Source organism: Typopeltis vanoorti, chromosome 3 (assembly GCF_054136105.1).
Source record: "Typopeltis vanoorti isolate ZY-2024b chromosome 3, IOZ_Tvanoo_1.0, whole genome shotgun sequence".
In the NCBI taxonomy this organism is placed as follows: Eukaryota; Metazoa; Arthropoda; class Arachnida; order Uropygi; family Thelyphonidae; genus Typopeltis; species Typopeltis vanoorti.
Window position 1 is genome coordinate 24184984 of NC_143551.1, and position 22689 is coordinate 24207672.

The 22689-nt window shown below is 34.1% G+C and overlaps 1 protein-coding gene across 1 annotated transcript in view; it reads left to right on the forward strand.

The window, feature by feature from the left end:
* Positions 1-22689, forward strand: part of LOC150107996 (maternal embryonic leucine zipper kinase-like) — a 201144-nt gene that overhangs the window by 106876 nt on the left and 71579 nt on the right. Inside the window, exons 9-10 of the mRNA XM_090415504.1 lie at positions 2506-2673; positions 18420-18506. Coding sequence (XP_090271630.1) covers positions 2506-2673; positions 18420-18506 — 255 coding nt within the window. The remainder of the gene's footprint in view (positions 1-2505; positions 2674-18419; positions 18507-22689) is intronic.

A 22689-nucleotide genomic window follows, 5' to 3' on the forward strand; every position in this document is an offset into this window, starting at 1 on the left:
GCTTCAAATTTGGATTGACAAAACAGCGTGATATGCAATTACATTTTTTTCAGCATCATTTCAATTTTGAATGTGAAACATATTGAGTGTATTGTGTATTCTGCGTTTAAGTGACTTTGGACAATTTTTGACTTTGTTTTTAATAATTAAAAATCCCTCAATAATTATGATTCTTTAAAGATACTTGTGACATTAGGATTATAAAATATATACATGTTTACACAAGAATATTATTTAATTTGCCAAATATTTCAGTCTAAATATTACAGACCATCTTCAGTGGCTACATAGGAATAGTTTTAAAAAACAAGGTGGAATACGAATAATTGATCATTCACAAATAGAACGAGCTGCGTGATGTCATATCGCTAAGTATTAAAAGAATAAACATTTTTTATCAGAGTCACAATTAAATTAAAGATATTAATTCAGAAATTCATGTAATAATCTTAAATAATATTAGACTAATATAGGAAATTAAAAAAAAAAAATTAATGTGTTATCCTGATTAAACTTTCCCAAATTTTTGATACAGATATGCTGTCATTACAATTCAAGTTGGGATGTTGAAGTAAGGCCTCCACACTTTTTTTTTAATTGAAATTCAAATTTATAGCGACATCTGTGTAGGAGGCGAGTCTTGGACCAAAGGATGTTGTGACTTGTTTCTATTTCATGCTGAGCTAATCCAGATTTTTCGGGTTTGTTGTGTTGAATGGATGATTGATGCTCTTGAATTCTTTTTCTTATAGAGCGTCCAATTTGTCCAAAGTTGGAGAGATTACAGTTACATGGAATGTGATACACACCAGGTAGAGACATAGTTGAGCGTTTATCTTTAGAAGAAAGAAAATGAATGGATAATATGTTAACAGGTGTATAAGTGGCTGTTAAATCATATTTCTTCAGAATTCTTGAAATTGGTTCTGAAATCCCGGAAATGTAAGGAATTGGAACTCGACGTATTGAATCTTTGCTGTTTTGTGTTGGATTGTAAGAATCGAAAAGATGTTGTGTACTCTTTTCGGAGAAGCCATTTAGTTTCATGTGATGTTTGATAGTCGAAAGTTCTTTCTGTAATAAATGAGAAGTTGAACAATTAGTTTTGGCTCGTCGGATTAAACATTTTATGATTCTTGTTTTTTGACAAGGATGATGGGCAGATTCTTTGAGAATATAACGACCTGTGAAAGTTGATTTTCTGTAAACTGTTGTTGTTATAAGAATACCTGAAGGTGAATGGATGAGCAGCACGTCTAAAATTGATAACTCGTTGTCTTTTTCAATCTCCATGGTAAACTTAATCCAACACAAAACAGCAAAGATTCAATACGTAGAGTAAATATTTTATTTCAGATGTATTTCATTTATAAATTTCATTTATATTTCAGATCAAAAATCATTAATCAATTTAATCTAATTTAAGTTCAGGCCGCAGTGCGTCACTGCATGCAATTTGGATTCCATTGTACGTATGCGCCCTAACTTTTGTGTCATTCCTAGTATTGTTCTACTGTACTGATGATGTCCTAAGATACCTAGGATGAAATATTTACGTAATACTGTGGTTCACGTGTGTTAAATTTAGTCCTGAATTCTCAACAGGTTTCTCTATATAAACAAATAAAAAAATATATTCACTACTATTATTATAGCAAGTCAGGACTAGCAGATCATGCTTTGGACACTCCTTCACAAGCAAATAAATGTGCTATTTAGAAGTCCTTACAAATCTGAAAGATCATTTTTTGAGTCAGCCATGGCTTTGAAGAATTCTCCTAACCTGAACAAATATGGTTGCATTAATTTGTCAAAAATTTGGGAGACTGTTATCTTAAGAACAACTCCCACATAGCTGTAATGTTTTTTACAGCATTAGAGGGCACCAAAATGGGCCTTTAGACCTTTTGTCTATTACAATTGTATTGTTTCAAAAGCACATATGGACATGTATAGTGCTGTGCATTATGGGAAGGGTGGCTACCCAGACCGGTTTCAACCTTTATTGAGGTCTCATCAGTGGGTGCCAGACCTAGAGGTGATACTAAGGTTGAAGTAATGCAGAAGTCATATTATACATTTCGGTAAGGATATGTGTTTTGCATTATGGGATACTAATGCAAGTAATATGAAGTCATTAGCTTCTGTATACAATTTGCCTCAGTCCTGAAAATATTTCAGGCATAAACGTTGTTTGTTTACACTTGGGTAAAGGATTGAACCAAGTATATAATTTCTTGCTATCTTTAATTTATAGTATAACCAAGTGGAAAAATTTCCTACATCCTATATACCTCCTCTAGAATTACACACACAAGGATATATATAATGGTTTATAAAATCATTAGCTTATCTTGATTTACTTTATTATATATTTGAGATATGATCTTCATGAAAAGCAGAAATAAGAATAAAAGTGATGTAAATCAGTAAAAGCAAAGATGATTGTAATTAATTGAAGTTATTGTAATGGAATATTCTTTTTTTTTCCTTCTTCTTTTTCAGAAAGGTGAATATGAAAAGCCACTGTGGTTATCTGAAAGCAGTAAAGAATTGCTTGCACAGTTGTTACAAGTTGATCCAGAAAAGAGAATCAGTATTGAACAACTTTTAGATCATTCTTGGGTTATGGAAGGATACTCTACTCAAGTTAACTGGCAGAGCACTTACAAAGTAAGTTAAAAAATTTGAGACCTATGAAATTGAATATCTTTTATCCATATATTGCAGAATCTCTGCATTAAGTCCACTTTCACTGTGTCTTTAATCCTTTATATAGATTAGTTTTGTTCTGTTAAGAATAATTGAATCTTTCTGATTCTGGTATTACTGAATTCCTTCTTATTTTTTATTATTAATTTAATGATACTTATTATTTATTATTTTTCTTATTAATGTGGGTAATCAAGAATACCAGCAGTTATCGGTCATACTACAACCCTCATTTGGATTTGGCAAAGTGTTTTAATGCAAAAGTGGTTTTGTTGGAATAAAACAAGGATCCTTTGCCAGGTCCAAATTAGGGTTGTAGTATGACCATTGACTGCTGGTATTCTTGTCTACCCACATTAATAAGAAAAACAACAGGAAGGAATTAAGTAATATCAAAATCAAAAAGGTTTAGTTATTCTTGCATTGAAGCCTTATTACCACACTGAATTTAAATAGAACTAATTGTTTCCCTTAGTGTGAAGTTTTGTTAAACATCCCCCATGGGTCCTTTTTTAAAAAACATTTTTTTATAGTGTTTCATTAGACAATGTTATTTATGGCTCTTACTGCTCTGTTTTCATTAAACACACACATGTTATAGTCATTGCATTCCATCTTTATGCTATTGACTTTTGATTTCTTATTTATTCTAGTTAAGTAATAATCTGATTTTGTACAGATTGATAATATCTTGAAACATAGGCAAAAATATCTGTACATATCTCCTTATCAAGTTAATATTCAGTTTCATTAGTTATTATCATGAGCTTGTGATATTATTATAAAATCTGTTTTAATAACGTATACTTGTACTAGTAAAAAAAATACACATACATAGCAATATCAGAAGATGCTTTAATAAAATAAAAGGAGAATATATTTAAGATTAACCTAGATTAGACAGGTCATTGGGTATACAATTTATGAAAGGTTGATAGATCATGGAATGCATCAAACTGCCAAAGAAGGTTTTAAAGTATAGAGGTTCTCTAAGTACCTTGTCCAAGTGATGATAGAAAGGCTAGTATACAGAAAAATTTGAAAATGCACTAGCTACTGAGAGTGAAAGATTCACTTTTTGAGATTTTCTCAAGTTTTTAAGAAACCTCCCATCAATAGACTTTACTCATTTTTAGAGATGTCGTTCCTGCAGGTGGAGGTGTGTGTGTGGGGGGGGGGGGTCCAAATCAAGTGCAAAAATTTAATTACAAGGTGAGACAAATAAATTCCTGGAATGGCCTGCTATTGCCTATGTGGCAAGTCCTGCAGAACCATGTGACTGTGCTATTTACTTGTCATATCAAAAGTCAGTAGTTTCCAAGCTGTGTGCTAGAGTTTGTATGTGTGTGCATTTGCTTTTAGTGGAAAAATGAGTGATGGAATTTGCAACAGTGCATTAGCATCAAGTTTTTGTGCATTCACCTGTGTTAAGAATGGTTTATGGTTACGATGCAATGAAAAATTTTAGTATTTGAGTAGAATAAAAGATTTAATGGTAAGATGGAAACACACAAGAGATTGTGAAAGATTTGGATAACCATAAACATGTGAAAAGAATTCTACAGTTACTTCAGAACAAATAATTAAGTGTACAGTTAATGGTAGAAGAATTAAATTTGACAAATAGTGAGGAAGATTTTGATAGATGATTTGGTAATGAGAAAAATTCTGCAAAGATGCATTAGAATAGCTGTCTGCAAGTTTCTGGCTAAAAAATTAATCATAAAATAAATTTTTTACTGTCCTTCATATTACCAGACTTGGCCCTTGCAACTTTTGGCTGTTTCCTAAACTGAAGAATGACCTGAATGAACACAGACTTTCTGATATCCAACATTTTTGACTTCAGGTGGTCACATCATCAAATTCCAGATATGTACCCTCAAGGAGTGTACAGGATATGATAGTAGTACATGAAAAATTTGCATCATTACTAACTTCCCAACTACAATTTTCCTTCAAATCAATCTGTTACCTGTGAAGACCCCAACATTATTAGGGCACTTTTTACCATATCAATCTGTCTATATCTTGGTCTTCTTCTGGGTCTTTTTCCTGCCAACCTGGCATACAACATTTGTTTTGCTAATCTTTCTGTTTCTGTTTAAGAAACCATACCACATGAGATTAGGTCAGCTAACAATGTCAAGTGCTTTCCTAATATCCTCGTTTTTAATATGATATTGCCATTCATGCCATCTGTTCATACCCCTAATCTTTCTCAGGACTCTCATATCTGCAGTCTCTATTTGGGCAAGTGTTTTACTTCTAACCCAGCTCTCACATCCATAACTTAAAACTGGTTTGAACACTGTCTTGTGTACAGCTAATTTAGTGTTTTCACTAATTTCTCTCTTATTCCATATAAATTTATTCAGTTGACTTCCTACCATACCAGCTTTGTTAATTCTTTTGGCTGTTTCCATATTTAATTTACCATCTTCACTAAAAATCGTGCCTAAGTAGCTGAAATGTGTTATTGTTCTGTAGGTTCTCCATTCACAATGCAGTTGCTATTTTCATTGTCTTTGTCTTGTTATTGTTGACATTCATACCAGATCTATTAAGCAGTTATTCAATTTAGTCAGGGAATGTTGCAGATTTGTACTGGATTTATTTAGAAGCATAACATCATCTGCATAAAGTAAAACGTAAGATTAACATCTCCAATTTTGATATCAGGTTTAATACCTACCTTCATAATGTGATCCATATAGATAATAAATAACAGAGGGGATAATTTACATCCTTGTCTGACACCAGATTTAACATCAAACCATCTTCCTGTACTTCAATTCTGTCTGCTGGCTTACAACTCAAATACAGTCATACCCTAACTTACACGAATCCGGAGTTACGTGGTTTCTTATATATATATATTCCCTTCATGCCTCACCACTAGTCGTATCTTTCAGTCGCCATCCGCATTCACCAGTGTCGCACATGCTGTGAACAAGCACTGATGTGTTTCGTGTTATCTCCATTCATACACAATTTTTATAGTCTACAAACCTTGCGATTGTTTAATGTTATGTTCTTGATAAAAATTTTATCACATAAAAAATAAAAATGTCATCCAAAAGAAGCAAGTCCAATTCTTCTACAGCTAGCAAGAAAAGAAAAACATTGACTTTAGAAACAAAACTCAACATTATTAAAGATTTTGAAGACGGAATGAAAATTTCTGAGCTAGCAAAGAAGTTCGATCTACAGGAATCCACAGTAAGAACAATCAAAAAGAAAGGTTTACAGATTTTGGAGGACATAGATTCTAATGAGGAACGAATTGTAGCCGCAAGGCAAGGAATAAAAAAATCATTAGCTAGCTATGAAGAAATTTTGTGTGACAAGAAAAAGACATTATGCCGTCATTCTAGTAGCAAGGCGCTTATATGTTGGTTAGACATAACTGGTAATTAGTTTACGGAATTAACAACGCAAATGAAGTATATTAATTAAAGGTAACTTTAATGAATCACTTCTATATTTCGGCAACGTCACATTGCCATCTTCAGGAACATAAAGATATGGTATGTGCACGCAGGCACTAACACAAAGCAAATGAGGAAGAAAGCAAGAAACTAATATTGTTCCTAAAGTCCTAATGGTGCCCTCTTGCGGGCTAATTTGGTAGTCTTGGCTGTTGGGCTGAAGTTCTCATAATGTAAGTCTCCCAAATTTGGGGTAGTTTCATGCACCCAAATTTGTTGAGGTTAGGAACGTTTTTTAGAGCTGCTGAAGATTCTTTGAATAATCTTTCGTATTTAAACTTGCTGCGATGAATTATTTTTATTTTTTTCCACCGAATTTTATGGTGGGTATCTAAGGCATGGTCTGCCAGCCCAGAGCGGCTGTACTGGTGAAACATCATCCACGGAGATGCAATCGCACAAAAGGCCCGTCAATACGGCAAATTGAGGTTGAAGATATCGAGGCAAATAAATCGTCTGACGTTCCTAAAACGCTGCCGGGATAACAAAGTGATCCCTAATTGTGTCAAATTGAAGCACCGTTTTACTTCAGAGAAAGCTCTACGCATTTATAACCGCACTAGCTTCGCCCTGTTAAGAGAACAAATTACCGCGACGCGCGTTCTCCTTGCCGACGAAAACAAAACCTTACGGGCGCTAGAGGAAGAGCTTTCGAATACACTCGGCCGTGATCTATGGTCGATACTTCATGACATCTCATGCTCATCGGCAAGAAAAGAATTCGAAAAAATACGTAGTCAGCACGTAAAAAAATATGAAAACCTGACGAAGAATTCTACTTCCTTACCACAGCCACCGCTCAACACTGTAGTGAACCTCTCGTCGGCAGTTTTAAAGCCTGAAGCACTCACCGCACTTTCACGTGGTCACAATTTCGCCCTAGCTCCTAAAAGGATACCTGCTGAAGAAATCATGATCCAAATAGAGCGTGGGATTCGCAACCTGCCTAACCATATCGCCAACAACGTAAGACGGTGTTCTGATTAAAGCCAAACCTCCAAAAACCAACTTATCCAAAAACAAATATGCAGCCCTACAAGAATTGAAAAATAACAAAAAAATAGTAATCACCAAAGCTGATAAGGGAAGCGCCACTGTGGTGCTCAATCAAAAAGACTACAAAGGTAAGCTAAATGCTTTAGTTAGACCGTACTACTTACCTCCCCATTGAATACAATCCAACCAGCTCTCAGATTAGAACTCTCCACAGACTCCTTAAGAAAGTCACTTCTTGGCCTGTGGAAGTCACCAACAAACTTAAACCTTATAACTCTAGACCCCCCCCCCGATTATATGGACTCCCAAAAATACATAAACAAAATGTGCCATTGCGTCCCATAGTGGATGGCATTGATTCCCACACATATAAATTAGCCAAAACACTCACACACTACACTGGCAACACACCCTCACACATAAAAAACTCAGCCCACTTTAAAGCCAGTATAGAAAACCTCGCACTCCAACACACTGACATAATGGTCAGTTTTGACGTCTCCTCCCTATTCACTAATGTCCCACTCAAAGAAACCCTTGAGCTCATCCAAGCCAATTTTCCTCCCGATATCTCAGCCCTATTTCAGTTCACAATGAACTCAGGCTATTTCGTTTGGCAAGGAAAGTTCTACAAACAGATAGAGGGGACAGCCATGGGTTCACCACTTTCCCCACCCTTCGCCAATTTCTTTTATGGAAACATTTGAAGAGAAAGCCTTAAACTCCGCCCCACAAAAACCCACTATTTGGCTTCGTTATGTGGATGATGTGTTTGCTATTTGGCCGCATGGCTCAGACACACTCCACTCCTTCCTAACACACTTAAACAACCAACACCCCAGAGTCCAGTTCACCTTAGAAAAAGAGGAAAACAACACCCTCCCCTTCCTAGACACTTTAATCACCCGCCAGCTTAATGGATCTTTGGTTTTCTCTGTTTACAGAAAACCCACCCATACTGGCCGATACATTCACCAGCAATCCCCCCCCCCTCACAACAATATGGGGTTATAAAAACACTATATAACAGGGCAAAATTAATCTGCTCAGATGACAAGGCCCTGACTACTGAACTAAACCACATCCTCAACACTTTCTTAGCCAATGGCTATAACCCCAAAAAAATCCAAAAAATACTAAAACCAGTAAACCACAACCCCCCTCCACAATAAAGATTACACCATGTCTATCACCATCCCCTACATCCAGGGCACCTCTGAGAAAATAACCAATATCCTCAAAAAATATGACCTTACTTCCTGTTACAGACCATATAAAAAGTTGGCATCCCTTATCCGCTCTACCAAAGACCAACCACTTCCCCTAGACCTACCTGGTGTATACCAGGTCCCTTGCAGCTGCAAATTGTCCTACTTTGGCCAAACAGGCAGAACAACTAATATCAGGGTTTCAGAACACAAAGACTACATCCGGTTTCACCAGTACAGCCGCTCTGGGCTGGCAGACCATGCCTTAGATACCCACCATAAAATTCGGTGGAAAAAAACAAAAATAATTCATCGCAGCAAGTTTAAATACGAAAGATTATTCAAAGAATCTTCAGCAGCTCTAAAAAACGTTCCTAACCTCAACAAATTTGGGTGCATGAAACTACCCCAAATTTGGGAGACTTACATTATGAGAACTTCAGCCCAACAGCCAAGACTACCAAATTAGCCCACAAGAGGGCACCATTAGGACTTTAGGAACAATATTAGTTTCTTGCTTTCTTCCTCATTTGCTTTGTGTTAGTGCCTGCATGCACATACCATATCTTTATGTTCCTGAAGATGGCAATGTGACGTTGCCGAAATATAGAAGTGATTCATTAAAGTTACCTTTAATTAATATACTTCATTTGCGTTGTTAATTCCGTAAACTAATTACCAATTATGCCGTCAGACGAATCTATTAGATTTTATGAAACCATCGACATCGAAATAACTTTCTCTTTTTTATGTACGAAAAATTACAATTATGATTATATTTCTTAAAAAATATAGGTGTACAAACATACAATTGGGACCAAAGGTTTGTAAACCTTTGGTCCCAATTGTATGTTTGTATTTAAAATTACATGCAAAATTATATCCCGAGTTACGCGAATTCGACTTACACCCTTTTTGTTGGTCCCACCTACCGCGTAACGTCAAGATTTTACTGTAGTATTGGTTGATATAATGCCCCATTGACACCATATAACTGTAGTATTTTGAATAGCTTTTCTCTTGGCACCTTCTCATATACCTTTTCTAGATCTACAAAATTTAAATACAGATCTTCGTTATATTCCCATGATTTCTCATCTATTTGTTGTAAAGTGAAAATCTGATCGTGACAGCCTCTATTTGGCCAAAATCTAGCTTGTTCTTCACCAAGCTTCCCTTTCACAATCATTTCTCAAGTATACTTGCATAAATCTTACCAGGAACACTCAGTAGAGAAATACCTCTGTAATTCTGGCATTCAGTTTTATTTCCTTTTTTATATATGAGTACTATGAGAGCTCTTCTCCAATCATATGGAATTCATCCTGGAATTCCATAGTTTCAGAAGGCCTGGACAGAGTTCCAGGCCTTCTGAAATATGTAGTGCAGGCATTGTAAGACTTTTATACCTCCATACTTGAGCATTTCTTGTCGAATATTTTCTACTCCAGCTGCCTTTTCACATTTCAGGCTTGTGATGGCTTTTTCTATTTCAAATATGGATATGTGTTCCTGATTGTTATGCCTGGTCAGTGTTTTTTTATCACTATGCTATCACTGCTTGTTTCATTTAGCAATTTTTCAAACTAATTACCCCATACATCAAGGATATGTTTTTTTTTTCTAGTTTTCATGTCACCTTTGTCATCTGTGATTCCTTTTACAGCACTCTTTCTTCCATTTCTGAGTTTCTTTAACAACATCCAGAATATCTTGCCACTTCTTGATATTTATTTTGTATGTTGTTACAAAAGTCTTCCCATGACTTTTGTTTAGCTAGTTTTACGCAGTGTTTAGCTTTCTTACATTTGTCTCTGTATTCTCTAAAAGCACAAGCTGACTCACTTGCAAGGAACTTTTGATATGCTTTCTTCTTTTCCTTCACTGCTTCTTTAACTTCCTGTGTCCATCATCGAGCTTTGATTTTTTCTATCCTTGAAGACAACCTCATCACATGCCTCTTTGGCTGAATCAATCATTGTTTTTCTTTAGGGCTTGCTACTGAATCTCCAATGTTTGGTTCCTGTTCTCAAACTCTTTCATTTTTTCTTCAATCATGTTTGTGTATTTTAGTCTACAGTTCACATCTGAGAGCTCAACTTTTATTCCCTTTAAGACTTTCTTATATATTCTTCTTTTCAATATAAATTCAATTTTATCCTGCTCAAGACTAAATGGTGATCACTTCTAATTTCAAATAATCTGTACACTCTAGTGTCCTGTACCAGTGAGAAAAATCACTATCAACAATAATATAGTCAACGAGACTTTCTTATTTCTTGCCTCTTCTCTCCATGGGAATTTGTGCACATTTTTATGTTGGAACATGGTGTTAGTAATAACCAGTCCATGTCCTGAGCAGAAATCCAACAGGTATTTGTCATTATTATTAGCTTTGCTGTTTTCTCCAAATTTTCCCAAAATATTTTTTTATGTCTGACAATCATTTCCTACTCTGCCATTTGGTTCCCTGACCAACTTTTCCTTTTTCATTGTGTCAGTTGCTTTCTCAAAACCCTCAAATAATTCCTCCACTTCTACTAAGGTAGAAGTGGAGGAATTATTTGAGAATTTAGTAGAATCTTCTGTGGGACCATAGGCACAAATAAGTCTCATTTTCCAGTTCCCCATTCTGATATTTGCCCATATCACTCTACTTGAGACTGTTTGCCATTCAAGAAGATTAGCCTCGTATTTAGTGTTGAATACTATGGCTACTCCTTCTTTTCCTTGATTGTCATTGCCTGAATATAACGTTTTGTATTTATTGCTCAAAAGATCTCACCAGTTTTTGTATTTTTTGTTTCAGTCATCCCAATTTTGTCGATCTGGTACTTATCCAAATCTTCAGCTAGCTTTATTTGCCATTCAGGCTTCTTATGTTGATATTACCAATCTTGAGCTCTGGTGATGTTGAGTTGGGATATGTTTTAGGATTTTTTCCAGTAGCTGAATTTTTGCTGTTTGCCCTGATTCTCTGGCAAAAACAATGGGAACCTTGTTTAACTTAGGGATGTCCTAGCCAGCATGAAATTATGTCATGTTGTACCATCATTTCATATTATGGTTTAATCCAATAAGAATATAATTTGGTCGGCTAAATCCCATATTGCCAGCCCATCCTCATTCATTCAGCATCCAGGTAGATACCTAACAGGGTGCACCATGAGAAAGTGAAGATTGGACATTAGGTCAGAAGCCCTAGTCGGTTCTCTGCATTCCTTTAAAGACTATGTGGATGTCTCCTCTCAGTTCTACAGCTTTGACCCTTAAGCATCCTCAGGTGGTTACTAATACAAAGTGTTCCAGAAATGTTTTGAACAATGGCAGCATAATCTAATTGCTTTGGTGAACAAGGGGATTATTATTTTAAGTTGATGATATCTACTAGTTTACAATTAAGCAAATATAGTTTTTATTTTTTTTTTAAATTAAAAAAAAATTTATTTGTGTTTCTTTTAATTTTAATTATAGTTTTTATGTCCTCCTTATTGGTATCTCCACCTTGATGCAGTAAGGAGGCTTGATGGCGCCGATGACCTCGAGCTATGCCAGCAGTAGTTAAGCTGCTGGTAGGACCTTCCCACCTGGACAGGTCAAAAGGTAGTGGCCAGACTAAGATCTATACCTTACCCAAAAAAAAAAAATCCTACAACTCAGATGCTTGAAATGGAATAATCCATTGGACCGAAACAACGGAATGTGACCAAGTAAGAATCGAGGTAAATAATTAGGAATCTCGGACGTTTTAGAAGTAGCTACGTGGAATGTTTGAAGCATATCAACAACGGAATTAGAATTAGGAAAAAATTAACATGGCTGTGATAACAGAAACAGGAAAGATATAGATGGTTTTACTATGTTATATAGTGTAGTGGACCAACATACTAGAATTCTAGTGGTGTGGCCATTTTAATCGATAATAAATGGAAAAATAGAATACGAAAGTACAATTTTGTAAATGATCGACTTATAACAGTTAAAGTAAAAACAAATAGAGGTACTTAAATATGACCCTGAAAATGGCAGGAAAGAGTGTTCTGAACAATTTTTTGAAGAACTACAAAAACAAATAAATAAATTGTTTGAATAAAAATGACTATATATTAATAGCAGGAGATCTTAATGCTAGAATTGGAAATAATCCAATCCCAAATGTCTTAGGAAAAAATTGCATGCATAATAGTGGTCAAGAATTATTAGACTTCTGTACTTTCAATAATATTAGAATAACCAATACTTTTTTTTTTCAAAAAAAGAATATAAATAAATACACTTGGAATGGTTGAGGAACAAGATCTATAATTGATTATATCATTACCAATCAGAAAATAGCTCCGCTTGTGAAAGATGCATGTTTACAGAGGAAGTGAAATTTTTTCATATCATTACTTAGTAGTTTCTAAAGTAGGAATATTAGCAAAATGAAAAAAGAAAGTAAATAAATAATTATAAAAAAAAAAAAAAGAAATAGAACAAGTATATCTGTTACAGATATACTTGTTCTATTTCTGATTACAGATATAAAAGAAGAAAACATTAGAATGCTACATCAGTTACAATTAATAGATTACCTTAAAGAAGCCCAAATCAGTGAAAATGTAGCAAAATGGAAAAGTTTAATAAAGATAATCCATAAAGCAGCCTATGAAGTACTTGGAAAGAAAAATAAAATATTAAAAAGAAAAACATTAAAAATCTGAAACACAGATATAGAAAATGCAATAAAAGAAAAAAAAAACATTGCATACAAATGTTTTTGTATGCAATGTATTTTTGTATGCAAGAACATATGAAGGAAACAATATAAAAGAAATATACATAAAAAAAAAAAAAAAAGAAAGAAATATAGCTAAAACCACAGTACAGAAAGCTCACCAAGATTCTTAGGACAGATTTATTAATAAAATAGAAGACATACATGGAAGACAGAACATAGCCTACAAAATATTAAGGAAATTAAACAACAAAGAAAGAGATACAGCACAAATCAGCATAATACAAGAGAAACAATAGATAGAACTTTATAAGAATTTATGGTATGACCCAAATTTAATAACAGAAAATAATAATGAAGAAATCAGTACTGATATAGAACCAGTTAGATTAGAAGAACTAAAAGAAGCAATAAAGGTATCTAAAATAAAATAAAAATGGCATAAATACACAGCTTTGGAAATATGGTGAAGATTATTTACATTACAGATTCTTAAAATTAATAAATAACTGTTGGAAGAAATGTGAGAATTGTTCAAAAGTTAAGATTATATCTATATTTAAGAAAGGAAACAAATGATTATGGAAATTACAGAGGAATAAGTTTTATTGAATACAGGTTACAAAATTTACAGTAAAATCCTGAATAAAAGACTTAGAAATCTTGCATACAGTCTACTCTCAGAATAACAGAATGGTTTCAGACATGGAAGATCATGTATAGGCTATATATCATGTGTTAAAACAAATTATTGAAAAAAAAAGATGAGAATTTAATTTAGAGACTTGTATGGCCTTTATGCAGGTAAGAATATTGGAAAAAGAATCAAAAGTGATAAAGGTTACGTGAAACTGAAGATAAAGATATGTCTGGAGTAATTACTTTGAAAGACTTACAAACAAGCAGTGACAGAACAGTAGCAGAAAATTTTCAAGAGGAATGCAAATAGGAGTACATATGAATATTTCAGGTTGAAAAAAGCCATCAAAAGTCTGAAATGTTTCAGACTTTTGATGGAACAGGAGCTGGAGTAGATGATATTTAATTAGAAATGTTTAAATATGTAGGTATAAAAATTTGCAGTTGCTACATGGTATATTTCAGAGGTCTTGGTCAAAAGATGAAATTCCAGATGTATGGAGAGCTCTCATAGTACCCATATATAAAAAAAAAGCAGTAAAGCTGAATGTAAAAATTACAGAGCAGTTTTTCTACTAAGTGTTCCAAGTAAGATTTATGCAAGCATACTGAAAAGAAGCTGAGAAAATTTGTAGAAGAAAAAAACAAGCTGGGTTCATGCCAAATAGAAGTTTTGAGATCAGATTTTCATTTTATAACATATGGGCCATGCAGTTAGCCTAGTGGCTGTGTGCTTCACAACCATATGCCTGGGGAAGGAGTGTCCTAGGTTCAAATCCCGTCGGTGATATGAGGAGCTAAAGGATCATCATCAGCCAAGGTAGCCGGTCTTGGGCGTGGACAGTAGGTTTTTCTCCCCAGTTTATCCTGGGGATTTTCATCCCGCAAAGTAGGTAAACCAGCCTTGAGAACTCAATACTACAGAAATAGGATGCACCAGAGTGTAGGACTGACTACCTTACCCTGTGAACAGTTTGAGGTCCGATGATTAATAAACCCTCGACACTGCAATGTAAAAGAGGAAGATGAGATGAGAACATATGGTTTAGAAATTATGGGAATATAGCAAGGATCTGTACTTAATTTTGCAGATCTGGAAAGGGCATGTTGGATGAATGGAACATGATACAGATTAATAGAGTATATTTAAGTTATCAGCATTTAGAATTGAAGGAAATTCAGGAAGATGGTTTGATGTAAAATCCAGTGTAAGACAAGGGTGCATGTTATATCCATTCTTATTCATCATCTATATGGATTCCATTATGAAAAAAAATGGCATTAAACTTGATATTAGAATTGGCTCTTTGCTTTATGCAAATGAGATGTACTTTTGAACATCCAGTACAAGTCGCCAAGATCCTCTAACCAATTTGCATAGGAGCTGTAGCAAATTTTGCATGGAAATCAGATATAAAAAAAACCCGTAACTATGAAAACTGCCAGCAGCATTGAAAACTTCATCAATTGCATTCTCAATGAGAAACTATAAAATGAGTAAAATCTTTCAGCTATTTAGTTAGCTTTTAGTGAAGATGACAAATTAAATATGGAAATAGACAACAGAGAACAGAACTGGTATGGTGTGAAGCTGGTTGAATAAATGTATATGGTGTAAAAGAGAAATTAGTCAAAACACTTACCAGTATACAAAATGGTGTTCAAACAGTTTTAATTGTGAATCTGAGAGTTGGGTGAGAAATAAAGCACTTGATCAAAGATCACACCATCATATTATATTAGAATCATATTAAAAATGAAGATATTAAGAAAGAACTTGCCATTGTTTAGCATTCAAGAATGTGTGAGCAGAGCTAATTGAAGATGAAGATGATATGCTCATAAATAGAATGGAAGAAGAAAGGTTAGCAAAACAGGTGTTTTACTAAGATGGCAGAAAAAAAAAAAAAAAGGAACACTGAGATCTAGGTGGATTGATTCAATCAGAAGTGTCTTAGAAGATTTAATGTTAGATATGACAGTATTGGAATGCTAAGAAGTAATAGACTAATTTGGAGGAAAATGTTTTTGGAGAGTGATAATAATGCACACTTAATCATGTAGTGCTGTCATAGTAGCCTATATACATACCCCTTCAGGGTTCATATCAGGAAACTGATGATGCTGATGAATTTTTTTTTTAATAACTGAAAATTGTTTTCTGGGGGAATAATATATCATGAGGAAGGCTGTTCCTGAGAGAATGGAAGATGGAATGAAAAAATAGCAGTTGGCAAAGCAGGTTCAGTATGGTAGTATTTCGAAACTATAAATGGATGTTGTGCAAATCCTCATGTTTTTGTCATCTTAGCAGAAATTATGATGGATGTCAGTTCAATGTAAGCTAATCCATGGACATACTTTTATAAAAGGTACTACAGAAACGAGCCCAATGTGTGATGGCAGCGGTTGAGGTGTGTGTGTGTGTGTGTGTGTGTGAGAGAGAGAGAGAAGGATCATCGATTAACCAAACTATTCTTGTTTTGGACAATATTAAGAAATTTTAGGGAAGTTTTTGGTGTGCACCACTGCAAATATTGAGAGTGGAGTTCTAAGTTCGAATTACTCAGAAGAAATTACAGCTATTAATTGTAATGTTTTGTGAGGAAAAGGATACCAAGAATTGGAAGCTACAGATTTTGTGCTTAAATGGCTGGAGGTATGCATCCCAAGAAAAGTGATCTAGTTATCTGGCATGCTAGGGAGATTATTATTACGTGATACCTCCAAGGAGTCCAAAGACTCATTGAGGGAGGACACTCACTCTACAACTCTCTGTCTCCACCACTCAGTCACCAATTACAGCAAACCACTTCATCTACACCACCACTAGTATTTTCACAGACAATCACAAACATCCATGCCCACAGCAGGATTTTGTGAGATTCGAACCTGCAGCCTTTTGGCCAGTGAGCAGATACTTGGCCAGTCAGGCCAGCAACTGAGATGAATTGAGTTTTTGAAGAAGAAGATAGTACTATTCTTTGGTAACATTGAAGGTGGCTTGATTATCACTAAAAGAATGGTATGGAGATCTTGACGTTTGAGATGTTTAAGCATTGCAAGGTTTGTCAAGTGAGCAGGAGGAATGTAGTGTCCTAGCATTTAAGTGAGGACAGTAGGTGGCAAGGTTTGTCAAGTGAGCAGGAGGAATGGAGTGTCCTAGCACTTAAGTGATGACAATAGGTCAAAGTTGTTTGATGAGAAACTTTTTTTTTTTTTTTGAATGGAATGAATGTTTCTATGCTGTGCAGTAGATACCTGCTAAGTATAAAGTGTAGAGATGTTAAAGGAAAGCCATTAATTCTAGAGTACAATTTCAAAGTATGATTGGGAGGATACCAAGACCAAGAAGAATTTCTGGATGTAGGATTGGCAAAAATTCTTTATCTTTCTCTCAAACTATTGCATTATGGTGCATGGTTTTCAGATATTATTTGATTTACCTTAGTAATTCAGTCACCAGAGGTTATAGCATCTGGTGACCAAGCTACTAAGGAATTTCACTTGAGACCTTAATAGCAGTTATGGTCTAGGTGAAATTTTATACTCCAAACAAATGGCTGCCTGGTTGGCTGAGTGATTAGTGTACTTGCTCTCCAGCCAACATGCTGAGAGTTTGCATCCCACTGTGGACATGGGTATTTGTGATTGTCTTTAGGTGGAAGACGAATTTCATCATCCTTCCTGCTTACTGGAGACTTGTATTGGCCTGAAAAAGTTCCATGTTTGGTCTCTAGATCAGCGTTTCTGATCTATGTAAAAAAATAAATTAAAAATACAAAAAAATATGAAATTGATAAAAAAGAAAATAACCAAAAAAAGGCAAGTTTAGGCCTTAAGAGAGTAGCCCTAACACAAAAAAACTAAATTGCTCTTCATCATCATGCATATCAAGAATTTAGGCCTAGTATGGCCTGTTCCAACCCCTTAGAAGTCATCGTTGAATCATTTAAGAGGACGTCCTGGTTTTCTTTTTTCTAATGGCTTGCACATTTTAAGGCTTATTTTGGTAATCTTTCTGCTTTCATTCTTTGAACGTATTCCATCCATTTATGTTTATATTTTTTGACTTTTTCTATTACTGGTTCTTGGTTTAATTCTTTCATGATTTCTTCATTTCTTTTGTGATCAAATAGGGTATACTTTGCAGTTTTTCTCATAAACTTCATTTCTGCTGTTGTTAATCTTTGTCTTTTTGTTTTATTGTCCAGATTTCGCTTCCATACATTAAGACTGGTAGGGCAAATGTATTGTATACTTTTAGTCTGGTTTGTTTTTGAACTAGGTTTGGTTTAAATATAGAGGTAATTACACCTGTTATTTTTAAATATTTTGCAATTTTTACGTTTATATCTTTTTCATTTTCATATGTGATCATACATCCTAGGTAGTTAACAGAATTCACCTGTTCTAAGATCTTGTTATCTATTACTATTTTAGTTCTTGCTGGATCTTGTCCTTTAAAGGCTCTTCTTAAAGCTTTAAAGGCTTTAAATTGCTCTTCATAACAAAAAAAAAAAAAAAAGTTATATAAAGTAAGCAATTAAATTTTTTTTTCTTCAAATGAGTCTTATGTTTGTGTTTTCAAGACAATAGTACAAAATGTATTAAATAAACTGTATGATAGCTGTGTATTATGTAATTTTCTTTCAGAGTAGTGGACTTGATTTAGATTGTGTCCTAGAACTTGCAATGTTTTGTGGAAAATCAAGGAAGTCTGTTGAGGAGCAGTTACTTGAAGTAAGTTTCAATTTTAAATAAGTTACAGTTGATTTAAATACTAATTTATGTACTACTAATTTGTTTTTGCCAATTTTTCTCTTAAGTACAAATTTATTCACCAAACTCACCACGTCAACTTTGCTTATTCTATTGTTTGTTTCTTTTTTGAATATGCCTTTTCCAATGTTTGTTTTTTCTATAAGTTTTCCATTAAGATTGCAATTGATCTTTTCCATATTCCTGCCTATTTTCAACATCAACATATATCTATCTTCAAGGGGTATGCAGGACACAGTGATAGTGCTACATGATTAAGTTTGCATTATTAGTTAATTCCTGTCAATTTTTCTCCAAATTATTCCTCATGTTGGAGGTTTAATGGTGTATTAAGAGCATTGGAAAAGTTTGCTGTTAATACTCTGTTAAACAACCTCTAACATGATGTCTTTCTATCACTTAAATCCTTAACACAGATTCTTATCATGATTCCAGTATTATCAGATAGTATAGTTCAATTTACAAAATGCTGTGTATATAAACTGAATTTGATAATAATACATGTCAGTTTTTCAAGAAAAAACTAAAACTTTGGCATTGAAAGGAAAAATGCCTATCCCAACTAAAATAGTATAGACAGCAAAATAATTGAAAAAGTTAACAATTTTAATTATATGCACTGTAAATTAAGTTACAGTCATGATTTAGCCATTTCCAACAAAATATGGAACCAAATGAAAAGAGCATCTAGAACGAATGGCAGATAGGATACCCAATACAATTAAAATTGTATTGGATATCCTATCTGCCATTACATGAGGAATACATGAGGAATATGGGCTATAAATTACAATCGAGATTTGGCCATTTCCAACAAAATTAACAGTCTCCAAAGTAAATGGAATAATAAACAAAACATTAAGTGCAACAATAGTTACCAAAAAAAAGCAGACTGAGAATGTATAATATTTTGTCAAGCCAATGTTATTATATGGTAATAAAACATAGACAGTAATAGAATAAAAATAATCATTGCAGCAGAAATGAAATATGAGAACAGTGAGTTTTACAATCCCAGATAAAAAGAGAAATGAAGACATATTGAAAGATCTAAACCAAACACCAACAATGGAAACTATCAAAAAAATGCAGAACCAAATGTATGATAGGATACCCAGGAAGATGAATTACAGACCAAAGGGTTGAAGAAAAAGAGGCAGACCAATGAAACACTGGGCTGAGACCAAAACAGGCCACCTGACTTAATTTGTGAAAGGAGGAAAAAGAAAATGTTTCAGTCCTCTCCACTTTTAACTGTATAAATTCCTCTAGATCTTGGCATCAGTAGTGTTTCATACATGATTGCTGATTATCCAGTTTGTTTTTCATATTTCATTTTAATGATTCTACAGTTGAGATTTGCTTAATACACCATTAAACCTCGAACATGAGGAATCATACAAATAAGACAAATTCGGAGAAAAATTGACAGGAATTTACTAATGATGCAAAATTAATCATGTAGTACTATCACTGTGTCTTGCATACCCCTTGAAGATACATATTAGTTGATGTTGAAAATAGACAGGAACATGGAAAAGAACAATTGCAATCTCAATGGAGAACTTATAGAAAAAGCAAACCTATTAGGCAGATCACTTTATTGTTGCCATCAAGGGTCACTTAAGGATCAAAGCTAAATAACTGGGAAAGGACATCCACCAATGTCCAGTCCTCATTTTCTCATGGCGTACTTTATTATTAGGTATCTGCTTGAATACTGAACAAATAAGGATGGGTTGGCAAATATGACAAATTTAATTAATCGTTTTATTAAAAATTGTGACTAAATAGCTGAAATACTTTGCTTATTCTATAGGTTCTCAATTGAGAATTTTGATTTTCATGGTTTTTATCCTTTTATTGCTGGTTTATTATGCCAAATTTGTTACAGCGGTTATTCGGTTTAATTAATAAATCCTGAAGACTTATGAATTCAATATATAGCATAACATGATCTTGTTATGCTGTATATTGTTATACTGTAACTGTATAAATATGCCAGCCTGTTTGGCTGAGTGGTTAGCTTATCCGCTCTCCAGCTAAAAGGCTGCAGGTTCGAATCCCTCCGTGGGCATGGATATTTGTGATTGTCTTTGAAAATACTAGTGGTGGTGGACTGTAGATGGCGTTGTTGTTGTTGCAGTTCATTGTAGTTGGGGGAGACAGAGTTGTAGAGTAGATGCCTTCCCTCGATGAGTCTTTGGACTCCTTGAAGGTGTCATGTAATAATAATAATAACAATAAGTTTTAAAAGAGGTATACTGTGAGTAGACATATCGATACAAAATTAATAACGGAAAAAACTCATGTACAAAGATTATGTACGTCTATCCCCTTTATGGGAGATAGTACTTTACAAATCAGCTAATCTTTCCTAACTTTTTATTGTATTGAATTTTTTTTTTTTTTTAAAGGAAATTTATTGACCTTTTTAGTTATCTTACACCAGCTACTTAGGTGGCGCTTTTTGGAATTGTCAGTTATTGTTTAATTTGAGCTTAATATGTACTGAAGATGCCTGTGACACACAGGCAAAAATTATACTATTAAATAATCTTTGCGTGAGTTTTTTCCATTATTAATTTTGTATCAATAACAATAAATAATGTTATGCTAAATCTATAAGTTGAATATTTCTGATTTTGTATTCAGGTTGGATGACACTTTTCTTCTTAATGTGGTCTATATAAATGAATGAGATGGGAGATAATGTGCACTCTTGCTAAATTAAGGTTACCAAGAAATCATATTCTTGGTTTCATCCTTTATCCAAGTGTAAGCACACAAAGTTTTCATGTGAAGCCACTTCATGATACAACAAAGGTTGAAACCGTTCTGGGTAGTGGCCTTTCCCATAATGCTTAGTATTTATTATACATGTCTGTAAGAATATGTACTTTGCATTATAGGATACTAAGGCAATTGATGTGAAGTCTTTGGCCTCTGTATACAAGTTGCTCAGTAATGAAGTTACTTCTTGTGCATACTTTGTTTGCTTACTCCTGGATAAAGGATGGAACAAGAGTATAATTTTTTGGTATCTTTAATTTATAGTAACCAAGAGAAAAAAAACATTCAACAAAAAGTTTCAGTTATATATTTTGTACCATGGATGGTTATATAATCTTGAAACCCATCTCTGGAGGCCAAATTTGGAACTTTTTCAATAAACTTTCGGCAGCAAGCAGGATGACTGGCTCATACTGGTCAGTTCATCAAAATGTCAATGAAATATGGTGTATTCTCAGTCACAAGCAGAAAAATCTAGTGAACAAGGATAATCATTCACCATGTTGTTGGGAAACAGAATAGTTCTGTTTGGCAGCTAAGAACCAGTTGGTCAGTTTTAATTTTAATCTATATTCTTATGTTGTCTCTGAATATATCTTTTGTTACTAAGATAAGGAATGCCTGATATTAGATAATCCAAATCGAAGTCATGTTCGGCATCACAAATTCAGATTACTTCGCCATGGCACACTTTACTTGGTGGTTCAAGAAAAGAATGAGGACTTTCCTTCAAGTAGAAATGGGTTCTTCTTTTATGGGCTGCTTGATTTATAGCATTTCATGTTTCAGAATTATATAATTGTTAGCACATCCCTGATACTAATATGCTTTTAAGTCACCTCAGGCATCTAATAAGCAGGATGGCATTCTTATAATAAGTGAATAGAATATCTACTCTGGTTATGCATTATGTCTTTTTTAATGGTACTTTCATGTGCATTGCTCCACCAAACTGGCCACTACCACTGTTCCACTTTCCTTCAATGATGTAAGAACATGAGCTACTGTTCATCTGTATACAGCAACTCCAAATATGCCAACCAACCTCTCATCTTCCTTCATTCTATCTTTTTTTGGCACAGCCATACCAAATACACACACACACACACATGAAGAAATCTTTGAAGAGAAACAAATGGGCTCCAGAAGTGGCAGAGGAACATTTGATGTGATTTTTACAGAGACTAGCAGACCTTACAATAGAAAACAGTTCTATTCTTTATTGCTGTTTCATCGATTATATACAGGCATTCAATACAATAGATAGAAAATACATGATCAAATTACTTGAAAAAACTAACACAATTCCTACATTATTAATATCATTAAACAATATTATCAAGGTACAAAG